Source organism: Arachis hypogaea, chromosome 3 (assembly GCF_003086295.3).
Source record: "Arachis hypogaea cultivar Tifrunner chromosome 3, arahy.Tifrunner.gnm2.J5K5, whole genome shotgun sequence".
NCBI classification, from domain to species: domain Eukaryota; kingdom Viridiplantae; phylum Streptophyta; class Magnoliopsida; order Fabales; family Fabaceae; genus Arachis; species Arachis hypogaea.
Window position 1 is genome coordinate 27,539,986 of NC_092038.1, and position 26,091 is coordinate 27,566,076.

At 34.9% G+C, this 26,091-nt stretch overlaps 4 protein-coding genes across 9 annotated transcripts; 3 read left to right on the top strand and 1 right to left on the bottom strand.

The window, feature by feature from the left end:
• Nucleotides 1–29: 29 nt before the first annotated feature.
• On the bottom strand, nt 30–1,412 carry LOC112790006 (chlorophyll a-b binding protein 13, chloroplastic). The gene is made up of 3 exons (XM_025832215.2): nt 960–1,412; nt 693–854; nt 30–607 (listed from the first exon to the last, which is right to left on the bottom strand). Exons 1-3 carry the CDS (start codon nt 1,095–1,097, stop codon nt 98–100), a joined length of 810 nt encoding a protein of 269 aa, XP_025688000.1. The 5' UTR covers nt 1,098–1,412; the 3' UTR covers nt 30–97.
• A 2,734-nt stretch (nt 1,413–4,146) lies between these two features.
• Nucleotides 4,147–10,782, top strand: LOC112790005 (pentatricopeptide repeat-containing protein At4g14820). Of its 4 annotated transcripts, none has more exons than XM_025832211.3 (5): nt 4,147–5,342; nt 5,708–5,794; nt 6,119–6,241; nt 8,358–8,985; nt 9,086–10,782. In XM_025832211.3, exons 4-5 carry the CDS (start codon nt 8,360–8,362, stop codon nt 10,680–10,682), a joined length of 2,223 nt encoding a protein of 740 aa, XP_025687996.1. In that variant the 5' UTR covers nt 4,147–5,342; nt 5,708–5,794; nt 6,119–6,241; nt 8,358–8,359; the 3' UTR covers nt 10,683–10,782. The 4 variants fall into 4 exon arrangements, with proteins under 4 accessions (XP_025687996.1, XP_025687999.1, XP_025687998.1 ...); XM_025832213.3 differs by having other exon boundaries at nt 5,050–5,342; nt 5,757–5,794; XM_025832212.3 differs by having other exon boundaries at nt 5,104–5,342; nt 5,649–5,794.
• A 3,533-nt stretch (nt 10,783–14,315) lies between these two features.
• Nucleotides 14,316–18,693, top strand: LOC112790009 (uncharacterized). Its single transcript, XM_025832216.2, has 6 exons — nt 14,316–14,689; nt 15,526–15,765; nt 16,650–16,761; nt 16,863–17,037; nt 17,538–17,778; nt 17,999–18,693. Exons 1-6 carry the CDS (start codon nt 14,506–14,508, stop codon nt 18,277–18,279), a joined length of 1,233 nt encoding a protein of 410 aa, XP_025688001.1. The 5' UTR covers nt 14,316–14,505; the 3' UTR covers nt 18,280–18,693.
• Nucleotides 18,694–19,493: 800 nt separating this feature from the next.
• Nucleotides 19,494–25,664, top strand: LOC112790010 (uncharacterized). Of its 3 annotated transcripts, XM_025832220.3 has the most exons (8): nt 19,630–19,958; nt 20,185–20,284; nt 20,409–20,474; nt 22,547–22,611; nt 22,705–22,734; nt 22,826–23,801; nt 24,016–24,282; nt 25,232–25,664. In XM_025832220.3, the coding sequence occupies exons 4-8, from the start codon at nt 22,565–22,567 to the stop codon at nt 25,298–25,300; spliced, it is 1,389 nt and encodes a 462-aa protein (XP_025688005.1). In that variant the 5' UTR covers nt 19,630–19,958; nt 20,185–20,284; nt 20,409–20,474; nt 22,547–22,564; the 3' UTR covers nt 25,301–25,664. The 3 variants fall into 3 exon arrangements, with proteins under 3 accessions (XP_025688002.1, XP_025688005.1, XP_025688004.1); XM_025832217.3 differs by lacking the exon at nt 20,185–20,284 and having other exon boundaries at nt 19,494–19,958; XM_025832219.3 differs by lacking the exons at nt 19,630–19,958; nt 20,185–20,284; nt 20,409–20,474 and adding an exon at nt 20,949–22,219.
• Nucleotides 25,665–26,091: the final 427 nt, after the last annotated feature.

Consider the following 26,091-nt stretch of genomic DNA (forward strand, 5'->3'; position numbering starts at 1 on the left):
TTGAAATCCATGACCATAACAGAAATATATAATGGTAATAATCTACAAGTTTAATTTCCATGTCACATGATACATACACATTAAGCATACAGGGGTATCAAGAACCAGGCACAAACTTAGTGGCATAGACCCAAGCATTGTTAGCCACAGGGTTATCAAGGTGATCCAAAAGGTTCTCAAGTGGTCCTTTCCCAGTGACAATGGCTTGCACAAAGAAACCAAACATGGAGAACATAGCCAACCTTCCGTTCTTGATCTCCTTCACCTTGAGCTCAGCGAAAGTGACAGGGTCGTCGGCAAGTCCAAGAGGGTCAAAGTACTGTCCCCCAGGATAGAGGTCGTTGCCCTGGCCCACGCCGGGGAGGCCGTTGATGCGGAAGCCCTCGACGAGGCCCATGAGGACAACTTGGAATCCAAGAACTGCCAGGATGCTCTGTGCATGGACTAGATTTGGGTTGCCTAAGTAGTCGAGGCCGCCTTCGGAGAAAATTTGTGCTCCTGCTTTGAACCAAACTGGCTCCTTGAAGTCCACTCTGACCCACTTTTCTAGCACTTCTGGGGTGATGCACCCTAGTGCTCCCAGCATAGCCCAGCGTCCATGGATAACCTAATTATGTCATGTCACATAATGTCTTCAGTTCATCTATGTGAGAATTCAAGTAAATGAAAGAAAAGAATACAAGTGAAGTGACCTCAAGAGCCCTGTTCCTGGCAAATGCTTCAGGATCAGCAGACAAACCAGCAGTGTCCCAACCATAGTCTCCTGGGAACTCTCCAGTCAAGTACGAAGGTGTCTGAGCTGAAAAGGGTCCCAAGTATTTCACTCTGTCTGGTCCATACCACAATTCATTTCCCTGCTCATCATTATTCATCAATCCAACAAACATTAAAGATGTTAAAAATTATTGCATGCCATCATTTCTCATCATCAATCAAAAGAGCTGTAAGAAAGAAAGTACCATGGTGTATTTCCCAGTTCCCATAGAGACAACATCTCTAAGAGGGTTAGCGTTGGATCCCCTAGTTTGACCAAGGAAAGGGGTTGATTTAAGGACAGTGCCAGAGCTAGCTGTGGCTGCCATTAATGTTGCTGCCATGACTTCCAAGCTTCTAGGTACTTCAGTTCAAAAATTGAAAGCTTATTAATTTGCTTAAATAGGAGACATTAAATTGATAACCGAAGCTTGTAGAAAGGAGGTCTCGGTGAGTGTGACATCATTTGTAGGAAATAAAATCGTAGGGAATGTGTGATTAGGAACACAAGAAGGGTTGCAAGTTTTTGTGGTGGGGATGGGTGTTGCTTGGAGCAACCAATAAGAAGGCTTCAAAAGATTTTTAGTATCTTCAACACATATCTTTCTATCCACATTTTATCTCTTGCCTTAACACAAGCGCTTTTTAATTTTGGTGTTAGGCTTTCAAAGATTTTTTTTTTTCTATTTAAAGATTAGATTGCAGCTGAAGCCTAATTCAACTGGTTAAATTATATGCTTTTTAATATACTGTATTTAGGTTCAAAAGACTTTAAGTTTGTATTCTAAACAAAATTAAGTTTAAAATTTGTTTATCATCTTTATCATGTCACAAATCAAACTCTAAATTTTATATTTCACACAAAACTGAACTTCCAATTTACAAATTTTAATTTAAAAAAAATATCTCTAAATCTATAATAAACACACCATGACTCTAATTATGCATAACGCATGTTAGGTCTCTATTACTAAAAAAATTAGCCTAACACAAGTATACTATTTTTTATTTTTGTTTTCATTATGCATCCGTTATCTCACTATTTTTTTTGGGAATTATAATTAAAAGATATTTAAAAAAGAAGTTGAAAGAAACGTGAGAAGAAGGTTAATTGATTGGGAAAGATGGAAGGAAAAATGCCAGAGTTACATTAAAGATTAAGAAATATTGTAATACACTCCCAAAAAACAGTTTAAAGGACAAAAATATCATGTTATCAGTGAGGTTCTTTTAATGTTAAGTGAACGTGTATATTGTATAATTACTAAATTTATCACATACACATTCACTTAATATTATCAGAACTACTAATAATATGATACTTTTGTTTGTGACTTTATTTAAGTAGTTTTAAAATTACGAAAAAGTTATTTTTATCTTTTATCTTTAACAATCTTTAAAGATAGACTTTTATGTTAAGTGTCTTTTGTTATAAGTAGAAATTTCAAAGTGTATTTGTTATAGATGAAAGAAGAAGTTTCTCTAAACAGTTTAATTTGTTAGATTGGCTCAAATTTAAATGTTGAATTAAAATATGTGTTTTATAAGATCACTTTTTTGAAGTAAATAATTTTGCATTTTCAACAGTTTGCACACAAAAAAAGACGTACTTTTGAAGCGTGTTGTATTATTTTTGAAGTAGCTAGACTACTTTTGAGATAGTTTATTTACTCATACTTAATTTTTGAGGCAATATACTTTAATATTTATTTGAAAAAAATTTCTCAATTCATTTCACACTTTGAGCAAATTTTAAACCGTACATTAATAAAATTCTTAAATTATAGTTAGGTTTGTTAATAATCAAACACTATAAAAAAAGTATTAGAATAGCGACCGAAAAAATTGGTTGCTAAGAGCAACTGAAATAGAATTTCTAGGGCCAAATCAATACTGGTCACTAAATTAGATTTAGCGACCGATTTTAGCGACCAATAAATTCAGTCGCTAATAGCAACCGAATTAGCGACCAATAAGTTTTAAATACAACCAAAATAAAATTGGTCGCTATTTTTTTATTTAGCGACATATTTAATTTTTTGATTTAACGACAAATTTAGCAACCAAAACGAAAAATAATGTCTTTGAAATTGTTGGTCACAAAGCGGTTGCTATTTTTTATTTTAGCGACCGGTTTTGCAACTGATAGTGAAATAGGGTGAACAACTGTTTGGTCACTAATTCAGTTGCTAAATTACTGGTCGATAAATCAGTTGCTAATTGTTAATTTAGCGACTGATTTTAGTGACTAACATTATCAGTCACTAATAACACCGAATTAGCGATCGACTAGTTTTATACAACTAGAATATAAATGGCAAGGTTTTAAAAACCAATTCGAACCGGCCAATCGAATCAATCGAACTGCAAACCAAAAGAAAAAGAGAATCGATCAGATGTGAAAACCGAAAAATTCAAAACCGCTCTTGAACAGTCAAACCGGCCAGAAACCAGTCCGGTCGAACCGAACTGTGACCCGGCCGGTTTTTTTAATTAAGCTTAGACGACGCTGTTTTGTAGTAAATTAGGGCACGGGAATCGGGAGGTAACCCTTACCAACAGTGTTGTAAGAATCGGACCGGACCGACCGATTCGACTAAAAAATCGGTGAACCGGTGGTCTAGCCAGTTCGGTTGAAACTTTAGACCGAAGAAGGATTTAAACTGCTTAAAGCCGGGCAATTCGTTACAAACCGGACGAAACCGGTCAAAACCGGCCAGTTCAATGCAATTCGTGAACCAGCCGGTCCTATGGTGCTCCCAACAAATGCAGATCTTGGGTGCCCCAGCAGCATTTGAATATTGATGCTAGACACCAACAAAGAGCACCACCAAGCTGGTGTATTCATTTGTAAATCTATGTGCTAATATTTTATATATTATATAAATACACAACTGAATTATTTTATATTTATTTAATTTAATTTTAGTTTTATACTCAATTTTTTTTAATTCTTTAGAATTTATAGAATTATTAAAATAAGTATCAAATATTTTAATATTTACATTTACATATTAAAATGTTAGTAAAGATATTTATTTTAAATTTTTTAGAATATTAAGTTAGTAGGTCTTCGAAGATTTCGACTTAGGACTAATTAGTAGGGACATATAAGCATCACCACTAAATTTCACATGATAAATTAATGGAGGAACATAATGTATTCATCGTTTATTATCTTGAAGGACAAAATTTGTACTTTATTTTTTTTCAAGGGCTAATTAATCTGAAGTAAAAAATTTTAAGGACCTAATTGTCACTTTATTCAAATTTTTACTATTTTATATTTTTTATTTACGTATCGATTCTATCGGTCTAGTGACCCAAAAACCTGACCGGTTCGATCACCGGTTCGGTTCTTACAAGTTGCTCCCTATCCCTCATACTCTGCTCATTGCTCACTGGTTAGAGTCTCATATCAAAAGTAATGGTTGTTTCCTTGCTTTTTCTATTGTTCATTTGATGTTCAGATCTAGAGACGTCCGCTCCCTCCTTTGCTTGGTTAGATCAGTATGATTTAGTTTATTCATTGAAGATCTTGCTTAGTTTTTTTTTGGTGCGTAATGAATTAGTTGGGCATTTGGTTAAATTGGGGATAATTGTGCAGAACCATATATTAAAAGGATGACTGGATGGAGGTTGCAGTTCTTATTTTAGCTGGCTGTTGTTTTAATTAGTAGGTTTCAGTTCCAGTTCTTGTTTCGATTAGATTAACTTGTTTTTGTTAACTTGTTTTGTTATGTTGTTCATCTTATTAACTTGTTAATTTGATAAAATTGTGATTGTTAGAATGTTGCGCAGTTTTTGACATTTTTATAATTTGTTAATTTGATAAATTGTGATTGTGGATTGTTGTTCTTAATCTTGATCTTATTATTGTTGTTTGTCATTGGTTTTTGTTAACTAAATTTTGTTATTGGCTAGATGATAGTATCAATCAATTTAATTCATTATTCTTGGCTAATTCGTTGTTCTTGACTTTTTGTCATTGGATTGCTGTTTGATCTTAGATTATGTATTTGGGAATTTTGATGATTGATGGCAAATTTTGATGTTGGTATTTTATACTTGGTTGTTTTTTTTGTTATTTGATTTTTGAGTTTATATTTGAATGATATTATGACATTGTGGTTGATCTAATACTTTTAATTTAAAGAGGTAAGTATTGTTTTGGTCTCTAACGTTGATGGTCAGAATCGAAACCGTCCCCAACATAATTTTTGATTTAGAATCATCTTTAACATTTTTTGGTTGGTTGCTAGTTTTTAAATTAGTGACCGATTTTATAAACTAATCAGTCGCAAAAGCGGTCGCAAGTTAAAAAAAGATATTATCTAAATTACCCTCACTAACCCTAACTCACCCACACCATTCTCATCTTCTCCAATCAGATACCATTGTCGTCTCCGAGCACCGTTGTCATCTTCTTTAATTCCATCTTTGATATAGATCAAACAACCACGGCGGTGCCAATTCCGAACAAGATGATCGTTGCTTGGAGATATTCTCACTACCGGTGATCACTCTGAGCTCGGCATTCCTCCCTCTGCATCATTTCTTTCAGCTCGACGTGCCTTCCAACATAGCCGGTAAATTTTTTCATGAACTCCTACGGTTTGCGATGTTTTTTGAATTTTAGTTAATCTATTTTTTTGGTAATTTTTATTTAGGGTTTGCAATGTTCCCTAAGTTTAATTTGAGTTACAGTTTTGTCCTAATTTTAATTTGAGTTACAGTTACAGTTTCTTCTTAACTAATTTCAGAGTTCAGCCTTAATAACTGCTTTGTCCCTTTCAGCCTTAATAACTAGTTTCAGAGTTCAGCCACTGATCATTTTACGAGTTTTAATAAGTTTGATCAATTTGATTAATTTTTAATTATATATTTGCTCATAGGTTTTCTTGTGCCTTATTTTGGTGGAATGATCTAATTGTCGTTTCTGTGGTGCTTGAAGGAACTATTAAGTGAATTTTTCATCTTGATCTGCATTGTCTTTGAATTAGGCTGAAGAGATGAGAACTCAGCAAGACAAGTTTGTTAGGTTAGTTTGATGAAAACGTGTATTTTTTATGTTATGATGAGGATGATTCTGTATATGCTGATTTTAGAAGTATTATAGTTGCTATTGTAAGCACTCTTTACACTCATACTGTCTTAGTCACTGTTTCAGTCATCACTCACCATTCCTCATAAAAGTAATGTAAATTTTCAGGTTTTCTTTTCAATTCCGAAATTTTAGTGTAGTATCAGAATTTCTCTATGACATTTAAAATTTGAAAAAGCTGTTCTTGTTGCATTTCGAATGTCTCTTTCTTGTTTGGTTGCTGAGTAAAGTGCAGTTTCTTAGATCATTTTTCATTTGCAGATTTTCCCCTCATGTGTTCCTTCTTCTCTGCGGAATTCTAGGATCTGCACTATTTCAATGAGTAAGGCTTCAAGTTACATACCAACTGCTCCAATTTTTCTTCTTGAAGGACCTTGGAAGGAGGTTAGTTGTCATATTCATCATTCATCACAATTGTTGTCATTAGCATTCATTGCCTTAGGTTGAGTTTGGTTAGTATAGTGATAGTAAAAACTAGTCTTTGTTTTTAGTTTCTCTATCTGAGTGCCAATTTGAATAAGAGAACTTATAAAGTGGTAGTCAATTTGAATAAGTTTCTCCAAAACATAGAAATACAAGACTGAATTAAACTGCTGTGTACTTTTATAAGAATTGGGGGGTCACAAAAGATCACATTTTGTTGGAGGATCTGAAGATAACACACTTGTCATTAGGCCAGCTCCTGCTACAGTTGTTCCATGCCTAATTCATCTCAATTTGCCTGCTCCTGTTGATGATGCACCTTTTTGAATCTCACAAACTTTTTTATATTGCATTATTTTGGTTAGGAAATAATTGCTTTGAGAATTATATTACTCCCTTTATCATTGATTCAAATTGTGTTGAGAATGTTTCTCTTTTCATGTTAGCAGTGGAAATGTTGAAAACATTGCTCTACTACTAATTCAATTACATGGTTAGTTCATAACTATTTACTCAAATATTGGCATATGTAATAATTTCTTAACCCACCGTCCAGATTTTCAGTTCATGTGTTTTCTATCGGTGACTAGTCTTTGGGAAGTGTGATTATGTAACAAGGATTTCAAGTTTCTCTTTCTAAATCAAACTCTGACCAAAACTTGCTTTTTAGTTAGTGTTGTTTTTGGAAAAGATCAGAACCAGCAACCACCTTTAAATAGAGCTATGAAGGTGCTAATCAGAATTTGATTAATCATGTTAAGGGTGGGACTATAAAGAGGCCTAAGGGACCAAATCTCCTAAGTACCAAATCACTTTCAATTGAAAGTTGAAACTGTTGCATGCATGTGATTGTACTTTGAGTGCATTTGATTCTCTGTTTTTTGCAACTCTTATTTATTTAAAATTTTATATGTATACATATGCTTAGATGCTTATTAGTTATTACAATAATGAATACTTATCTACTAATACTATAGCTGACTTTATTATTATATTTTTCTAAATACAAATGCCTGGCCTCAATTAGTATTAGTATATAAATATGTTTTTTGCTCCAGGGATCAGATAAGAAGAAAGAGAGGCTACTTTCTAGTTTATTCAAAACTCACCCTGCCTGCCTTATGCAATTCATTCATGCTATATCTTCATAAGTAAACCTAAACAATTTTATATTGATTGGTTTAAGTAATTTTCAGTTTTGAATTTGGTAAATAATAAGAAACTTGGCACTAGAAGTGAGAGCTTTATTTCTATAGCTGGTCAACACAGTTTTTTCTTCTTTCTTATATATATATCATAGTTATCAGAACCGAACCGGCAATCAAGAGTCACTGGTTCAACCGGTGGGACACTGATTCACCCGGTTGACCCAGTCATAATTTTAAAAAAATATAAAATTATATAAATGAAATTAAAATTACATATTAAAACTTAAAATGCAAGTCTTTACAAACATAATAATAATAATCAAATATTAATTTTTAGACATAACTAATGATGCAAAAAGAGATAATAAACTAGTTTCTAGTACAAAATACTTTCTTTATTTAAATAAACAAGAGCAAGCAAAATATAACACAATCAATAAATCAAGTCCAAGTGATCTTAAAATCGACATCTATATCTTCATAGGATTTATCAAGCTACAAATTTGTCCTATGAAAATATAGATGTCGATTTTAAGATCATTTGGACTTGATTTATCGATTGTGTTATCTTTTGCTTGCTCTTGTTTATTTAAATGGAGAAAATATTTTGTACTAGAAACTAATTTATTATCTCTTTTTGCATCATTAGTTATGTCTAAAAATTAATATTTGATTATTATGTTTGTAAAGACTTGCATTTTAAGTTTTAATACGTAATTTTAATTTCATTTATATAATTTTATATTTTTTAAATTATAATCGGATCAACCAGGTGAATCAGTGACTCATCGGTTGAACCAGTATGACCGGGTTGATTGTCGGTTCGGTTCTGATAACTATGCTCACAACCTTGATCCGAACGGAATATGTTTGATTAATTGCTCCATTTTGAGACGGCAGCTTCATCCTTCCTTCATTCTGTTCGACAGGAATGGCTACAACCTTAAACATGGCGATGCCCGTGTCCATGTGGAGCCCTACACAGACGAAGACAACCATAACTGTTGCCCAACCCCGCGAGTTCCAAAGCCAAAAGTTGAATACATTGCTGAAAGCAATAACATCTTCGACAACTTTGAGACAACTAAAGCAAGTGCACGCTCAAATCCTGCGCTCCAACCTGGAACGCTCTCACTCCCTCCTCATCCGCCTGCTCCTCTCCTCCGCCGCCTTCTCCTCCGAGTACGCCGTCTCCCTCTTCTCCCAAATCCCAAACCCTCCCACCCATTTTTCCAACCAACTCCTCCGCGACTTCTCTCGCGGCCCCACACCCTACAACGCTCTCTTGCTCTATTACACCCTCAGGACATGTGTCCCCCTTGCTCTTGACAACTTCAGCTTCCCTCCTTTGCTTAAGGCAGTTTCCAGAGCCTCTGCTTTGAACCAAGGTTTGGAGATTCATGGCTTTGCTTCCAAGTTGGGTTTCGATGCTGATCCTTTCATTCAAACGGGTTTGATTGGTATGTATGCGGCTTGTGGCCGCATTGTGGATGCACGCTTGCTGTTTGACAAAATGTCTCATCGGGATGTTGTTGCTTGGAATATTATGTTTGATGGGTATGGATGTATGCCGCAAATAGTTTTTGGGTGAATTTTTTGCTTGCTGCTACTTTGCTCAATAAAATTCCAACCTTTTCACTCTGGTGTTATGATACAGGTACTGCCAAAATGGTGGTTATGATCGTGTTTTGGAGCTATATGAGGTGATGAAGAGCTCTGGTGTGGAACCAGATGGTGTGATTTTCTGTACTGTGCTTTCTGCTTGTGGTCATGCTGGGAACTTGAGCTATGGCAAAGCAATCCATGAGCTCATTCGGAAAAGAGATCTGGTTCTTGACTCTCACTTACAGAGGGCCTTAATTAACATGTATGCAAACTGTGGTGCAATGGATTTGGCTCGGAAGCTGTATGATGAATTCTCCACAAAACACTTGGTCGTTTCTACTGCAATGCTTTCAGGGTATGCAAAGCTTGGAATGGTTAAAGAGGCTCGTATGATATTTGACGAGATGATTGAAAAGGACTTGGTGTGTTGGAGTGCAATGATATCTGGTTATGCTGAGAGTGATCAGCCTCACGAGGCTCTTAAATTGTTTGATGAAATGCAGCTGCACAGAATAGTTCCTGATCAGATAACAATGCTGAGTGTCATTTCCGCTTGTGCTCATGTTGGTGCGCTTGAAAAAGCAAAATGGGTTCATACATATGTAGATAAAAATGGATTTGGAAGAGCTCTGTCTGTCAACAATGCTCTAATTGATATGTATGCCAAGTGTGGGAGCTTGGACAGAGCAAGAGAGGTATTTGAGAACATGCCAAGAAAAAATGTGATATCTTGGTCCAGTATGATCAATGCTTTTGCCATGCATGGGGATGCTCATAGTGCCATAAACCTCTTCCATAGGATGAAAGTAGAACATGTTACGCCCAACGGTGTTACATTTATTGGTGTACTTTACGCATGCAGTCATGCGGGTTTGGTTGAAGAGGGCCAGAACTTCTTTTCATCCATGATTGATGAGCATGGCATCTCTCCCAAGCTTGAGCACTATGGTTGCATGATTGACCTGTATTGTAGAGCCAACCTCTTGAGGAAAGCTATTGAGGTTATTGAGACAATGCCTTTCGCTCCAAATGTTATCATTTGGGGATCCCTTATGTCTGCTTGTCAAGTGCACGGTGAGGTTGAATTAGGTGAATTTGCAGCCAAACGACTTCTTGAGATAGAACCTGATCATGATGGAGCCCTTGTAGTTTTGTCAAACATTTATGCCAAAGAAAGAAGATGGGATGATGTTGGATTGATAAGGAAATTGATGAGTCATAGAGGCATCTCCAAGGAGAGGGCATGCAGTAGGATTGAAATGAATAATGAGGTGCACGAGTTCATGATGGCCGATAAATATCATGAAAAATCAGATCAAATATATGAGAAATTAGGTGAGGTAGTGAGTGAATTGAAGTTAATTGGCTACACACCAAGTACCTCAGGCATTTTGGTTGATATAGAAGAGGAAGAGAAGAAAGAACTAGTTCTCTGGCATAGTGAGAAATTAGCATTATGTTATGGGCTAATAAGTGGGAGGAAAGAGTCATCATGTATTCGCATAGTTAAAAATCTCAGAATATGTGAGGATTGCCATACCTTCATGAAGTTGGTTTCGAAAGTGTATCAAATAGAGATTGTTGTGAGAGATAGAACTAGGTTTCACCATTGCAAAGGTGGTGTCTGTTCTTGTAGAGACTATTGGTGACTTTTATATCATTTTTTCCTATTTGTAAATTAAACTATAGTATCACATATTTTCATCTTCATTGATAGACCTCTCTTGCAAATGCAACAGCATTTATGTAGATTGACTCGTCAAAAGTCTATGGTTGTTTGAGTCAAAACCACCACACACTGACTTTGATATATTCCGGTGCGTGTGATATTATTTTTTCAAGAAAGTATTGTTGAAATAATATTTTATTCTTTATAAATATGAGGGTCATTTAAATATTGGTCATTTGGAGGCAAACTTAGGCCTTAGCTAACCTTCCATTCGTTCGAAGTTAAGCAAAACCGAAAAGAAAAAGAAAGTTGAGACTTTGAATGTTGTGAGAGAGAGAAAATTGGGGAGGGGACTTGGAAGGCTTAGTTTTTTTTTAAATAAATACAGAACGATGATAGAACTTATTTGTTTATCTGAGTCCTCGGACACGTCATGGATCATGTGGGTTTCTAAATGTGTCATTTCATCATTTTTCGTTAAGTACAAACGGAAAAATATGTCAGGACTAATTTATTTGTCAAAAAAAAATTTAAAGATATTTTTTGTGTATTAATTTCTTTTAAAAACTAAAGTGTTTTTTTTAATTTTCAGGGACTAATTTAAATAATTACTCTAAAAGTTTTCATGCATTGCACATATATGTACTAAAAAAATTTTGAAGATGAAAAAATAAAACGCCATCTTTATCATTCTTCATATACCATAAGTCAAGTCAATTAATATAATTTTCAACATATGTCTTGTACTTATATATACCTTTTATAAATTTATCATGAAATTTTCTTAATTTTTTCTTGGCAATATTCTTTTATTTATGTATTTTTTAGAGTTAAAGTATGATTTTTGTTACCCCACCTTCTCGTCACTTTTGCCGAATCATGCAAACTTGGGGAAAAGCTTTACCGTCAATTTCTCCGAATAAAAGTGACGTCAACTTGAAGAAGAGAAAGATACGAATATTTTAATCGGATTAAATTTTTTTGTCGATGTTACGAATCTCAAGAAATCGAACGCGAAAAGGGGTTGGCCATGGAATTCACGTCCTTTCTCTCTCTCGGTTCTCTTTCTTTTCTTTTACTCCAAAATAAACTCATGCATGGCTGAATGATAATTAGTGGGTTAATGGTGGTTAGGTGGCAAGAATGGGCGTTGGATGTCAAGCTTTAGGGTTGCTCAATCAGCAGTTTAAATTATAAATATCTTAAACAGATAATTATCAAGGTAAATATATTAAAATACAAGTAATAATACATATGAATATATATATATATATATATATATATATATATATATATATATATATATATATATAAAAGTTACTAATATAAATGATATTAGTAACATAAGAATTAAAATAAATTAAAATATATGATGAAACATTAGCAATTCTAAATTCATCAAGAAATACCGATATTTATTTATATTAATGGATATCGAACTCGATAATAATAATAATAATAATAATAATAATAATAATAATAATAATAATAATAATAATAATAATAATAATAATAATAATAATAATAATAATAATAATAATATCCTAACCAAGTTGGATGTGTAGGGAACTATTTTCTAAATAATTAAATCAAAATATCCTAACCAAGTTGGGTTGGTTCAGTGGTTAGCTCACTAGTTCGCTTAAATAAGTGTTAGGGATTCAAATTCCGCCTTGTGCATGCAGCAACCTATTAGCTAGTGACAAACCCTTGCGATGGATTAATCCTTGACCTGCCGGATTAAGAGATACCGTAAAAAAAAAAGAAAACCAAAATATACTAACGTATCAACTAAAACTAAATAAATCAAAATATCCTAACATGTCAACTAATTAACTAATTAAAATAAAAGATAGACAAACCGATCTTAAAATCTAATACCTCGGTTATGTGCCACATCGCGTTTAGCCTGTTTAATGTTTCCTGAGCGCACGTAATCACGACGTTCAGACATATATGGTTTCCCAACTTTCCAAAACGAACAAAACCCTTCAAATAAACAAACATTTCGGTTGCTTCCTATATATATTTGAGCTGAATATATCTCTGGTATTGAGACACAAACACTAGTACTCACATATTCCAAGTGCTCAATTCTTGTTTTTAGCATATATGTCATATTCCGGATGCACTCAAAATATGTAATATTAGGCGTGTGTCATATTTTAGTTAGGCAATTACTGCGAAATAGTATTTGAGATATGTCAAGTAATATATAACATAAATATTTGACTATTTATACATTTTAATCAATATTGTATTTAATTAATTTAAATAAAAAAATCTTTTGAATATATTCATTTCAATAATTAGAATTGAACCTTTAAACTTTAGAAATTTTTAGTTGAGTTAATAGTCAAAATCGTCTCTGGAAAATCACCCGATCTTCATTTTGGTCCCCAAAAGATAAAATCAATCAAAGTAATCCCCGAAAGATAACTGCGTTGGTCAAGTTCATTCTTTCGTCATTTGAGTGGCTCATGTGGCTAATGTTTACTGACCTGGAATATTAACCGATTGCGTAGCAATCCCAAAAACGACGTAGCTTTGTTGTTTTTCACCAAATCGTGATACGACGTCGTTTGATCTCCAGAATGAATATTCAAGCATTTCTCCCCATCACCAATCCTCGATTTCTTTTCTTGAAAGCGCGATCCAGAACTTCCTCGAGCACTGTCCCTCCTTCACCATTCGCCGCTTCCACTCCTTCACCATTCCACGGCTTCTGCATCACCTCCTTCGTCCCGGCCGCTTCAGCTACGTCGGTGTTATTCTGCTTCTCCTCTTCCTCGGCCTCATGCTCGTTATTGGTGTTGCTGATGTGGTTATGAAGTGGAGGAGTGTGGTTTTTGTTTTGGTTTTAGTTGTGGGCTTGTGGCTATTGCTGTAGTGGTTGGAAGGGAAAACAGCGTAGCGGTTGGTCCTTGGTGGTCGCGATCCGACACGTGGTAGGCGGTTATCGGACCTATTTCAGAAACGGTTTAGTGAAGCTGTGAAGAGGTTGAGAGTTTAATGGTACTGTAGCCATTCACACACGTTTTCTCTTCTTTGTTTCGCTAGTGAAGAAGAAGAGCAACAACAAAAGTTGGTTGAAACTCGAAACGTTGTCGTATAGAAGGTGAAAAAGTGAAAAACCCTAGCCTATGAAAAATTGAATGAGGGACCATTATAGGAGATGATGATGAATTTAGGATTAGTGTTTTAACATTGGGACTGATTTGAGTTAATTTAACAAACTTATCTGCTCAACATCAACGTGACTAAAGTTTGGAATATGTCTTAATACTTAACATTGAGATGACGGAAGGACGAACTCGACCAACGTAGTTATCTTTGGGCAATTACTTTGATTATTTTTTTTTTTGGAAATCAAAAACAGAAATCGGATAATTCTTTAGAGATGATTTTGACTATTAACTCATTTTTAATTCTTCGTAATAAATGACTTTTATAAGAGTGATAAAAAATCTTATCGCCTTTTTAAAAAATAAAAAGTAAATAAATAAAAGATGATAAATATTATGATATTTATGATATTGTGCCTAATTTACCAAAAAAAAAATAATAATATTTAACAAACTTTAAATATTTTATTTTTATTTTATATATTTTATTTTTTATTCATAAAAATAAGTTGGCCAATTTAGAAAGAACTCAACTTAAAAACATTGCCTTCCGTTTTCGCTCTGCACTCATCGCCTGGTCTATGCCCTATCCAAGCCAAATACCCCCAAAGTCTCAATTCCATTAACCAAAATCCCCAGTTCGTAAACCCTAATTTGATCACCGAATCAAGAAGATCGATGTGGGCAGCTTCCTGCCTTGCGTCATGCTGTGCCGCGTGCGCATGCGACGCGTGCCGGACTGTCGTTTCGGGAATCAGCCGCCGTTCAGCGAGGATCGCCTACTGCGGCCTGTTCGCCTTCTCCCTCGTCGTCGCATGGATCCTCCGCGAAGTCGCTGCTCCTTTGATGGAGTCTCTTCCTTGTAACTCTTCGCTTCTTCAGTTTCACTTTTTTCCCCTCTTTTCTTTATTTCTTTCCAGTCGTGTTTGTGTTTTACAATTTATTTGTTTTATGTTTTTTTTTGTTTCGCTTGTCGAATGTACCAAAGATGTGGCAAACTTTGAATTAATCCTGATTTTGGCAATTTCTGTTGGACATTATGTTTTGTTTGATCACATTACTGATATGTGTATTACTTTTTGGGATTTGAATGAAATTTTGTTGTCTTTCATTTTTAGTTTTATTGTTTGTTGTGGCAATTGCATGTGCAATTTTTGGGCAGTACGTATAGTTGGAAACAAGATATACTCACTTGATTGGTAACTGATGAAGTGAGAAATTGAGGGTTTAAATCACCTTGAATTTATAACTTCCATCATATCTGACCCCAATATCTTTCAAGGTGATTAGAATAACTTTTTCACCTTGCCAACCTCCTCACTTGGAGCTTGATCCTTTTGGTTTATTTATGAATTCTGAGATTGATTACTGTCAAAGTCAAATAGTTTGGAAAGTATTTAGTTGGATCATTTTGAAAAAAAATTATCAATTTATCTCTGAGATGGATTTTGAATCTATGTATTTCTTTTGTTAGTAATTCTTTAGAAATTAGCTTTTGTCAATGATCTCTGTTATTTTATGGAACCCAAATGCTTACTTTTTTGGGCTTCGTTTTTCATCTCCTGACGTGCTAGCAAATAAGTGGTTACTGGGTTGATTATTTTGCTTAGGTTAACTGGATGGTCAGATATGATGATGACGATGTTCTAACTCCTTATTATGTGATGAGAAAACTAATGTACTTGATACTTGTTGTAGGGATCAATCACTTTAAACATACCCCTAGCAGAGAATGGTTTGAAACAGATGCAGTTTTGCGAGTTAGCTTGGGGAACTTTCTCTTTTTCACTATTCTAGCAGTTCTAATGATTGGCGTCAAGAACCAGAAGGATCCTCGTGATGGTTTGCATCACGGAGGTTGGATGATGAAAATAATTTGTTGGTTCCTTCTGGTAATCTTTATGTTTTTCCTTCCAAATGAGCTCATCAGCTTTTATGGTTAGTGTTTCTTCTAATTTTTTTTTCATCTATTTACTTGAGCTGATTCCTTATACTTAAGCAACTTGACTACCAGGCGACACTAAATTTCTTGATTGATATCATATATGAGGGCTTATCACACACTTAAAAGTGTTGGTTTGAAGAGCCTGAGGTTATTGGAAAATGGACACTTAAAAGTGTTGGTTTGGCAAACTGGAATACTATCAATTATTGGTTTGAGTCCTGAGTATTTTTTTTCCCGTAACTAATATATGAATGCTTAAATCATCCTATGACTTTCTTTAATTTCCCAGCTTAGTGATTCCTTCTTTGATCCATGTAAAGATAACCCAATTTTTAAAACTTGCTGTTGACAATGTCACCCCAGCCCCCCTTTTTAACCCCACCTTGAGACTGCTTATGTAAGCTTTTGAATAAATCTTAACTTGATTGGTAAAAGGAAACAAGAGAATATGCTAAATGTTGCAAATGAGGTTGTTTGAGATGGATTAGTGGGAAGACAACTAGATAGGATTATGAATGAGTACACCATACAAAGTGGGACAACGCCAATTTTAGGGATGGAAAAGTCTCCTCTCAAGTAGTTTGCATCTATTTGGAGAAGACCTTTAGAGGTCATACTCCTATTAAGGTGATTGGACTAGACAAAGGAGTTCTATAGCTAGAGAGACCCAAAAAAGTATAGGGAGGATTATTAAATACTTATATGCTAATTATTTAAGCATGAATATGATTCTTAATAGAGCTTTATGGCCTCATTTGATCTAACCTTCTGGGACAAGGCGTAGTTGTTGCCTAGTTTGACAAGCCTTTTTCCTATAGGTTTTGTATGTAATTTATTTCATTGTTTATGATTATCTTGAAGTATGTTCTCTTTGCAGAAACCATATCAAAGTTTGGCTCGGGTATGTTTCTTCTAGTTCAAGTTGTGCTCTTGTTAGATTTTGTTCATCGATGGAATGACACCTGGGTTGGATATGATGAACAATTCTGGTTAGTTTTAGACGTTGTTTGACATCTGTGATAGCTGTGGCTTTTCTTGACATTATTATTTACATGAGGATTTTCAGTATATAAATGTTCTTTTCATACAGGTATGTTGCTCTGTTTGTGGTTTCACTTGTTTGTTATGTGGCTTCATTTGTGTTCTCGGGAGTTCTTTTTCACTTCTTCACACCATCTGGACAAGACTGTGGAATCAATACCTTCTTTATTACAATGACCCTCCTTCTTGCATTTGTTTTTGCTATTGTTGCTTTGCACCCTGCGGTAAGTTATTGACTTCTCATCGCAGTTAACCACTTCTAATTTGGTTTCCTTTTAATATATATTGAATGCTTGTTTGTCAGTTGTCTTTTCCTATGATATTGGATATCACATCTTGAAACTTGGGAGGTTCTAAAGGTTACTGTTTCCGTTTTCACTTTTAACTTCAAAACAGGGAAAAATATTTTCCTGTGCAAGTTCATATGTAATCTGTTATTCTGTTATGGTGTTATGTTCTAAACCTGGTCTTATCTGCTGTTTTTATCATATCGATTCAATTCAATGTTTTTTATGGATTGAGAATTTCATGAAGATGACATACGTTCCTTCCTGTTGGCTTAGGATGCTATTGAAGTTTTAGATTTAGTTGAAGGATTAATTATTGGATCATAATCTTGTATGCAAAAATAGTTTTATGCTATATAACAAATATGCACAAGTATTCATGATTGTAGATGTAAATGTGTCTGCAATTGAGGTCTTTGAATTCTTTTTGTATACAGGTAAATGGGAGCATTCTGCCTGCTTCAGTAATTTCATTATACTGTACTTATCTCTGCTATAGTGCATTGTCTAGTGAACCCCGAGATTATGAGTGCAATGGCCTTCACAAACACTCAAAAGCCGTTTCAACTGGCACCCTTACTTTGGGCTTGCTTACGACAGTTCTATCTGTTGTGTATTCTGCTGTGCGTGCTGGATCTTCTGCCACAGTGCTTTCCCCACCAAGCTCTCCTCGTGCTGGTAAATTCTCAAAATCTAATATTTGTCATGATATGCCATACTCATATTCATAAGTATATATCTGAACATGGAATCCAATCATATGGATATATGATAGCCGTGAAGCTGAATTTTATTTTTTGATGTTGATGCCATGAAGAATGTAACTATAATATTGTACTTGATGAGCATCAATTCCCCACGATATTAAATATCTGCCGCCATTATGGTGATTATGCAGGGAAGCCTTTGCTTCCGCTGGATGGAAAGGAGGAAGTTGAGAATGAGAAAGCAAAGCCGGTTACATATTCATATGCCTTTTTCCACTTGATTTTCTCTCTTGCGAGCATGTATTCTGCAATGCTTCTGACAGGTTGGTCAACTTCTGTTGGAGAGACTGGGAAGTTGGTTGATGTCGGGTGGCCTTCTGTGTGGGTTCGGATTGTCACTTGCTGGGCTACTGCTCTGCTCTACTTATGGTCACTTATGGCGCCAATTATGTTCCCAGAAAGGGAGTTTTAACTCTAAATGCCGTTCTCTCCAGTTTCAAGGTTTATGGGGAAAGGTTGTGTGTAACTTAACATACTTGTTGCAGATGTGTTGCCTTCATTATCTGTAATTAAATTATATGTATGGTATGCATCTACGTCAACATAACGGGAGAAACGTGTGTTATGAATGACAACTTTGAATGGGGTGGGTATGGTGAAAATATTTGTACCCCGAAAAATTACTCTGCATGTCTCCCAGCATCCTTCGCCATTCCTAGTTTCTAATGAAAGCATGCGAAAGGGCCATATCTGCGTTTCTGTGTCGGCTAAGGATTTAGTAGCCCTCTTTAAAGGAAGGTTGCCGATAGCCTTTTCAATAATTATGATTTGAACCTTATCTGTTATCCAAAATTATAAATATTCTCATGAATTGTTATATTTTAAATGTTGGTATTGCCATGGATGTGGTTGGAATTTCAGTTTCAGATTCCTACTTGCTTCATTAATTTTGGGGCAAAAAGTATTAACTTTGTGTTTTGATTCAACTTATGAACCATTGGGGAGATACACCAGTATGAAATGATTGCTTTGGAGAGGGATAGGAAAAATTTTAATTTAGGAAAGAGTTTGTGGTAAATAAACTTTTAAAGATTTATACATCGAACATAATATTCTTAAAGAAAAAAAAGTACTTATGGAATCTTCTACGCGTGGACAATTTAGTTTAAATTAAGATTTTCTATCCTAATTATAGGAGTTAATTTAAAGGTAATGGGTCTATATTTGTTATTCTAGAAAATTTTATTGGTATTTTTTATGTTTTAGAAGTTATTATGTTTCATGTAAATTTTTAGGAGTTTATTTGTCACTTTACTCTTTAAAAAGTCATTAACAAAATTGGAAAAAAGAAGCAATATGGTGGCCAATTTACAAGTAACAAAAATTATCCGAGATAACTAATTAATCTGGAGAGCTTCATCAATGGAGCTACCATGAAAATTTGGATGGAATAGTTTGCTTTGTTTATCAACTTCAACATTAGCACCAAATCCATCAAATGTAATTGCCTCAATTCTACAAAGTTTCATCTTTTTGAGAAAAACCTGTTACTAATAATTAGATTTCGATTTTGAGAGGAAGCTATTAGTATTTTAAAAAATAATAAAAAAAATATTTTTTGGTATCTAAAGAGATGCCCAAAGACTACTAATTATAAATTAAACGGGATAAGGTTGTCTTTTATTCAACATCAGTTAAAATTCTAGTAACCTCTCTAAAAGATGTATTCAACAAATGATATCCTATCTCAAGATCTAAACTAATCTGAACTAGATAGTCAACACATCTATTTACCAAAAGAACATCACAAGTTTTCTTTTTCGAGCAACTAATACTTCTCAAAAGGGCATTAGAATTTTGCTAAAATTTCCTTCCCCATTAATTTTGCTAATCACCGTTTGAGAGTCACACTGCACTACCAATTTTCTAATACCCATAGTCCATGCAAGTTCAAGCCCTTTCTCGATGCCCCCAAAGTTCTGTCTTGTACGCCAAACAACTCCCAAAATGAGAGAAACCTGCTGCCCATCTTTCGTTTGCGTCTTGCAGCAGCTGGCTGCGTTTCCGTCCTTTGAGTCGTCTGTGTTTAGCGCTGTCCACCCTAGTGGTGGTGGAGTCCAACTAATGTGGATCTCCTCTCTTTTCTTTGTGGTAATTCTTCTCCTCCTCTCATTGAATGCTTCTTTTGATTCTTCCACACTTTTAGGATTAACTTGTGGGTTGGGAGGGGAGATCTTTGATAATTTTGTTCATTTACTTCATCTTTACTTTTCAGCAAGTAAAGATGAAGATATCTAGCTAATTGTGTCTTTGGCTTTGACCCAATTGGTTATCTAAATTGAAAGTCATCCATTGTTGCATGTTATTATTGTTGAAGAAATTTATTGCACTTTCGGGTTTGATAAGCTGCATCCCCGCTCATTTACATTGCAAATTGGGAAGATTTCACTACCCCCAAATAGACAAACTCTTCTTTGGTAAGTTAAAAATTAAAATTCTCCCATGCATAATTCTACAGATGACCGTTTTGGATTTTTGGGCTCCCTCCTACTTCCAAATTTTTGTCAAATAATTTTGATTGGGTTTTGTCCAATGTTGCAGAGCTTTATATGTAGGGACGACAATACTTCAAATTGGTTGCAGAGCTCGGGGCGAGTTTTTAGCGGGGTAAGTATTTGGGGCGGATCAACTCAATCCAGTATATATATAATTTTAATATATAATATATGTAAAGAATTAATATTATTGTATCATATTTAAATTTTTACTTTAATTTATGTTATATATATGATTATGATTATATAAATTTTAAAATTTAATTTTATTTATTAGATTTTAATAATTATAGAGGCAGATACCTCGTGAAAACGATTTTGAATTCAACTTTTTACTATCTGCGGATAAAAGTGGAGTGGGTTCTATGTGGCTCCTATAGAAAAAATTTTCATCTTTTGTTTGTCTCCAACCAATTCTGTTTTCTTCTCTATCATGTGATAGTGCTGGTGAAGCTAGAATCTTCAACACATAGTCTTCTCCTAGGTAGTTTCTGAGTTTGTTTGTGTCCCAATTGCCTGAAATATTAGTCCATTCTCAGACTGAACTCTCATAATCTATTATTGTTTGGATTGCGAATTCCAGTAGGTTTCTAGTATCATTTACCCAGGGATCAAGCCCAAAAATGGTGTTAAGCCCATTTCCTATGAAGTTAATTGAGTGCTCCTTAAACATGGGTCATAGTTTGATAAGTTCCTTCTAAAGAGGTGAGTCTGAATTTCTTGAAAAGAATTTTAAACCAAAACGAATACAAAAAGATGAAAATGGACTACTAGTGATAGTTTGGATTAAATTTTGGGTGAGATCTAAAATATTAAAATTTTAAAATTCAAAAAATTACATTTTTTAGTATATAATTAATAATAGTTTGATAAAATAATTTAAATAAAAAAAATTCACTATAAAATAAATTAAAAAATATGAATAAAAAAATTATTTTGTAATAATTTAATTATGTTTACTATTCTATGTGAAGAATATTTTTGTTTATTAAAATGTAAAAAATGAGATTAAAATTAGTAGGATTAAAAAATATTAAAAATTTAATATTATGAAAATAATAAGAAAAATTTATATAAAAATTGATTTGATTATTTTTTTTAATTTTAGAGATGAAAATAATTTATATGTATATATTAAGAGATTAATTTAACTGTAAATAATGTTATGACAAGCTAGATAATACTTGTCATACCATGTATCAATAATACCTCACGTCAACCAAATTATTTTGTGATACGTGAAAACTAATTTATTATATTATAAAGTCACGTAATACTTAATGTGATACATCATCATATAAATGATAAAAAAATTGATTTAACTATTTTAAGAACTATTATAGCTACTTTAATTAAAAATTAATTTAAAAAATAAATGATCTTTTAACCTGAAATTTTAGTTTTAACCCATATTTTAATTGAAAAGGGCATTCGTTAACAAGTTCAAATGGCTTTTCAATTCTATTTTGAATGCTACGCCAACGGTCAAATATTCCATACCATGCAAACGAACGATCTCGATCGTACACTAGGGCTCCCTTATATCATCCAACGGGGCTAAATCTCCATATTGAATAAGATAGGAGCACAAACCTGAAACGCCGTCGTATTTGAACAACCCTCTTCTTTTTTTTTTAGTTTAGCGCGCCATGCCCCCACTTATCTGCGTTCTCCATAATTCCACCCAACGTAGAGCACCGTACCCTTCCGCTCTGGGCGTTCTCCCACTGAATCATCCACTCTCCGAAAGATTCAGAGCGTTCTCAGAGGTTAGCTCTTTACTCTTTCGCGATCATGGAAGCTTCGAAAAAGAATGAGATCATCATCAAGGAGGCCAACAATCACTGGACTTTTTTGGTAATCATCCTTTTTAATCTCGTTTAGTCATTGATTCGATCCATTTTCATCAAATTTAGGGTTCCGGCGTGCAGATGTTGAATTCTTGTCATTTTCTCATGTTCTCTATGTCGGTTTCTTTGATTTTTTTTTTCTTGCATTTGAGGTTCAATCGAGTTTGATGATTCTTAAGATAACATCAATCGTTTTTTTGAAGTCCAGAATCATGATGAGGCATAATCGGTTATTATGCTTTTTCTGATAGTTTTCTTATGGTATTGAAAGTGTTGTTCATTTGTTTCTGATTTTGATTTTTCTTTTGGTGTGTGCTGATATGGTGATATACAGGAACATATTGAAGCACCTATGTGGGTAGATTTGACTATTGAAGCTAACTCTTTTAGTGAAGATATGTGAGTTTTCCAATAAAATTCTGTGTTTCATTTTAATTTTTAAATTACATTCACCACCAGCACGTTTTTATTTTGTTATATGTTGTGTTGCAGAAATGATGACTGGTTCAACACAAGCCACCCGTAAGAACCTCAGGTTTTCAATATTAGGATTGTTCATTTTGAAAACCATGTACGAATGTGACATTGGTGTCACTTGTTAAATCATTGTTAGGTTCCACCAGTGGTCTGCTCGGCAGCTGAAGGCTAAGTTCTCTCATCCTGGACAGGAGAAATTGACATCAGAAGTAGTTGACTCAGATGGACAAGACTCGCAGCAGGTTCCTTCTTCAGTCTCAAGGTCGAGGGGCAAACACTACAATAGCAAGAAATGGGGAGTTATGAATCTGAACAATTTGTTAGACAAGCAACAGGGTTTGAGTAAGAGATGCTTCCAAGCAAGTTCCAGTTTTGGTAATGAGGTGAAGCCCAAAACAAAATCTAATGTTGGCCACCCAAAAGGATTGTTGAGTGAAAATTTAGGACCGAACTTTGAAAGCAAGGCAAGAGGAAAAGCTAAGTCTTCGGCCAGTTGCAGTAAGCCTGTGATTGGAACAAATTTTCTTGATAAAAGGAGTGGTGAAAGCAGTACAAGAAGCACAATCACGTCGGAGGACACTCATCAACAGCAGAAATGTAAAGTGGAACCTACTCAGCCTTGTGATAAAAATGGTAGAAGTTTGTCAGATAGGGGTGTTGGTCTTAGGAAAAGCTGTATAACAGACAGAGCCTCGATAGTTCAGCAACAACAGAAATCAATGGAGGTATCTAGTCAACCTAGTAAAAGTGGAAGTTCGTCGGCTGCAAGTGTTTGTCTTGGTAAAAGTTGTGTTACTAGAAGAACCTCCAGAATGGAGGTTGCTGGTGATATAATGCAATCAAGGGGTCGTAAATCTTCTTATGGGAACTCTAGTGTTGGATCATCTTCAATCCCTGGTTATGAAGTTAAATTTGTATCAAAACACATCAGAAAGGAAATTGCAGATGGGAATGATGCCGTTACAATGAATCTTGCAGATAAGAATAATTGGAAGCCTGCTAATGTATCCCAGAGGCAGACATCTACGGTTAAGGGAGCAAAATCAAGTAACAAGCAGGGAAATAGTGTCAATTGTGCAAAACCAGCATGCCTTAGAAATACAAAATCATTGGTAAGAAGCTGCACTGTCCTCAAGTCACCTGTGTTGTATGAAAATTCTTATTTTCTGCCATTCTGATCCATACAAGAAATGTTTATCACCACATGATTATGGATGCATCGATGCATGTTCCCATAGGCTGTTTATTCCCCCTGCTATTCCCTTTCACATAATTAACAATGCTCAGAGATTATAATGTCAATTAGGCGATTTAACATTTTTGCAGGTCCAATATCGGTCAATACGTCAGACATCTTTGATGCCTGTTAACGGCAACAAAGAAGATGCTTGTACTGGTGCTAAGAAGAAACTTGGAAAGATAAATAGTTTGACAGGCAAGGGAAAAGAGAATGTTGCAAATACTGTGACCTCAAATCCAAAGTGCATTGAAAAAGGTGTTACTAGTGGGCGCATGTTAAAAGATCTTAGAACTATGGAACGCTGTCATCTGCAGAAGGGCAACACAGGCTCAGCTGCTATGGCAAATAAACTGGTATTATAATCAACTGATTTGGTTCACTCTTATTTTGTTTCTCTCATCCTTACCCTCACACACTTGTTTCTCATGCCACCACGTCAATATTTTGTTTACAGCCTACTATTATGAACAAATGAACTTTCTGAATCTCTAATATCCCAATCCTTTCTCTAGTGCCCCTGTTAACCTAACAGAAGCAAAGAACAATGGGATTTATTCTCAGACCTACTAGCCGAAGTAATCATAACCAATCACATGATTAAAATTGTTTGCCAAGGAGTGATTAAATCTTGTCTTTAGGTGATTAAAATCTGGGAGGGATGACCCCCAGGTGGCATATGAACTTTCACAGATTGTGAATGTAGATAGTTTTGATATTAGAAAAGAACATTCAAATCATTTAATTTGGTCGAAACCAGAATATAGAGGGTGACAACACTAGAGTATTTGATACGGAGGTGTCAGTTGGATACTTGGATCCATTGTGGTTCACTTTATGGAATGGAAATTCAACTCCAACAGGGAGTTGAATACGGTGTTAATGTATCTTAGAGTGGGTGAGGAAGTACCATAAAGGGTTAAAGCAATGCAAGCAAGAATGTGAATAGGGAGCGTAATATCTGTAGTGTACCACATTATATTTTTCTAAAACGTGCTGTTGAAATAATATTGTAGATTTTTCATTATGATTTAATAGGGAGCGTATAACTCTTTAAGGTTCTGGTTGAGTGTTAACAATGTGAATTTCCCATGTGCTAATGACAATCTTATACAATCAAGTGATCATAATGCAATTCTGAATATTACAACCTCATAATCGATAAGCAAAAATTAAGATTATGGGGAAGGTACTATGTTATTAATATGAGCATATTAGAGTGGAAGTGCATTTTCTTCTCTCTTTTGGATTTCTTTTCCGCTTCAAGTTTATCAAACCTTACTCTAATTAGATTCAATACTGCAGGGAAAAGACAATGATCTACCTGAAGAAAAGAATCGAACTAATCTAGTTCGAAGGATTTACCTACGATAAGTGAGTTAAAGCTCCATGCTAATCCTCCGCATAATCTCTCTGTCTCTCTCAAATTTCTTTTTAGGGACAGAAAATTTTTTCATGTTCATGAAGCCTTTATTACTTCGTGTCATTAAAAAGGGATCAAGAAAGGCCTTACCGTGGTATGTGGTAACTTTTGTATATAAAGCATGAAGAAGCTACTGTTAGTATCATGTCTATGCAGCAAAGCTGGCACCATTTCTTATTTTAGTGACATGGTATACATTTTGGTGCTGCTTACAGTCATTCCGTGATTCTTGCAATATCCTTTTTTGTAGTAGCACTTTCATTATACCATATAATGCACCCAGGTGCTCCTACATAAACTGCATTTTTTCCAATATACCATCGTTTTTAATTTACGAGTAAATACCCTTTCCGGCCCCTGTCCATTTTGAAAATTGACTACACGTCCCCTAACCTTTATAAATTATCAAATCGGCCCTTATCCATGAACTCCGTGATACCAATTAGCCCTCGAGTTGGTTTTTCCGTTCAAAGTCGACGGAAAACGCTAAGGTGTAACGTGCAGCCAGTGACGTGGCGTTGGATCACCAAACGTGGATTGCTCTGTAGGCATGTGGACAAATAAGCCCCTGCACACTCAGCAAAGCGACGTCGTTTTGCTTGGCATCATTTTGCACGTTTGGGGTGAAATCCCATTCTCCCCCTCGTGCACAACTCAACCACCATACATCACCCTCGTTCTCTTTGCTGATGTATGATGCCAAGCAAAACGACGTTGCTTTGCTGAGTGTGCAGGGGCTTAT

What these genes read in the sequence shown, in the direction of transcription:
- LOC112790010 (XM_025832217.3), top strand. Translation starts at nt 19,773, where the DNA reads ATGCCCCCAAAGTTCTGTCTTGTACGCCAAACAACTCCCAAAATGAGA. An exon ending in AACTCTTTTAGTGAAGATAT is followed by an intron (nt 22,612 to 22,704) that starts GTGAGTTTTCCA and finishes GTTGTGTTGCAG; the next exon opens with AAATGATGACTGGTTCAACA. An exon ending in TGGTTCAACACAAGCCACCC is followed by an intron (nt 22,735 to 22,825) that starts GTAAGAACCTCA and finishes AATCATTGTTAG; the next exon opens with GTTCCACCAGTGGTCTGCTC.
- LOC112790005 (XM_025832211.3), top strand. Translation starts at nt 8,360, where the DNA reads ATGGCTACAACCTTAAACATGGCGATGCCCGTGTCCATGTGGAGCCCT. An exon ending in TGGAATATTATGTTTGATGG is followed by an intron (nt 8,986 to 9,085) that starts GTATGGATGTAT and finishes GTTATGATACAG; the next exon opens with GTACTGCCAAAATGGTGGTT.
- LOC112790009 (XM_025832216.2), top strand. Translation starts at nt 14,506, where the DNA reads ATGTGGGCAGCTTCCTGCCTTGCGTCATGCTGTGCCGCGTGCGCATGC. An exon ending in TTGTTGCTTTGCACCCTGCG is followed by an intron (nt 17,038 to 17,537) that starts GTAAGTTATTGA and finishes TTTTGTATACAG; the next exon opens with GTAAATGGGAGCATTCTGCC. An exon ending in ACCAAGCTCTCCTCGTGCTG is followed by an intron (nt 17,779 to 17,998) that starts GTAAATTCTCAA and finishes GTGATTATGCAG; the next exon opens with GGAAGCCTTTGCTTCCGCTG.
- LOC112790006 (XM_025832215.2), bottom strand. Translation starts at nt 1,097, where the DNA reads ATGGCAGCAACATTAATGGCAGCCACAGCTAGCTCTGGCACTGTCCTT. An exon ending in GAACTGGGAAATACACCATG is followed by an intron (nt 855 to 959) that starts GTACTTTCTTTC and finishes AATGATGAGCAG; the next exon opens with GGAAATGAATTGTGGTATGG. An exon ending in CCAGGAACAGGGCTCTTGAG is followed by an intron (nt 608 to 692) that starts GTCACTTCACTT and finishes TGACATAATTAG; the next exon opens with GTTATCCATGGACGCTGGGC.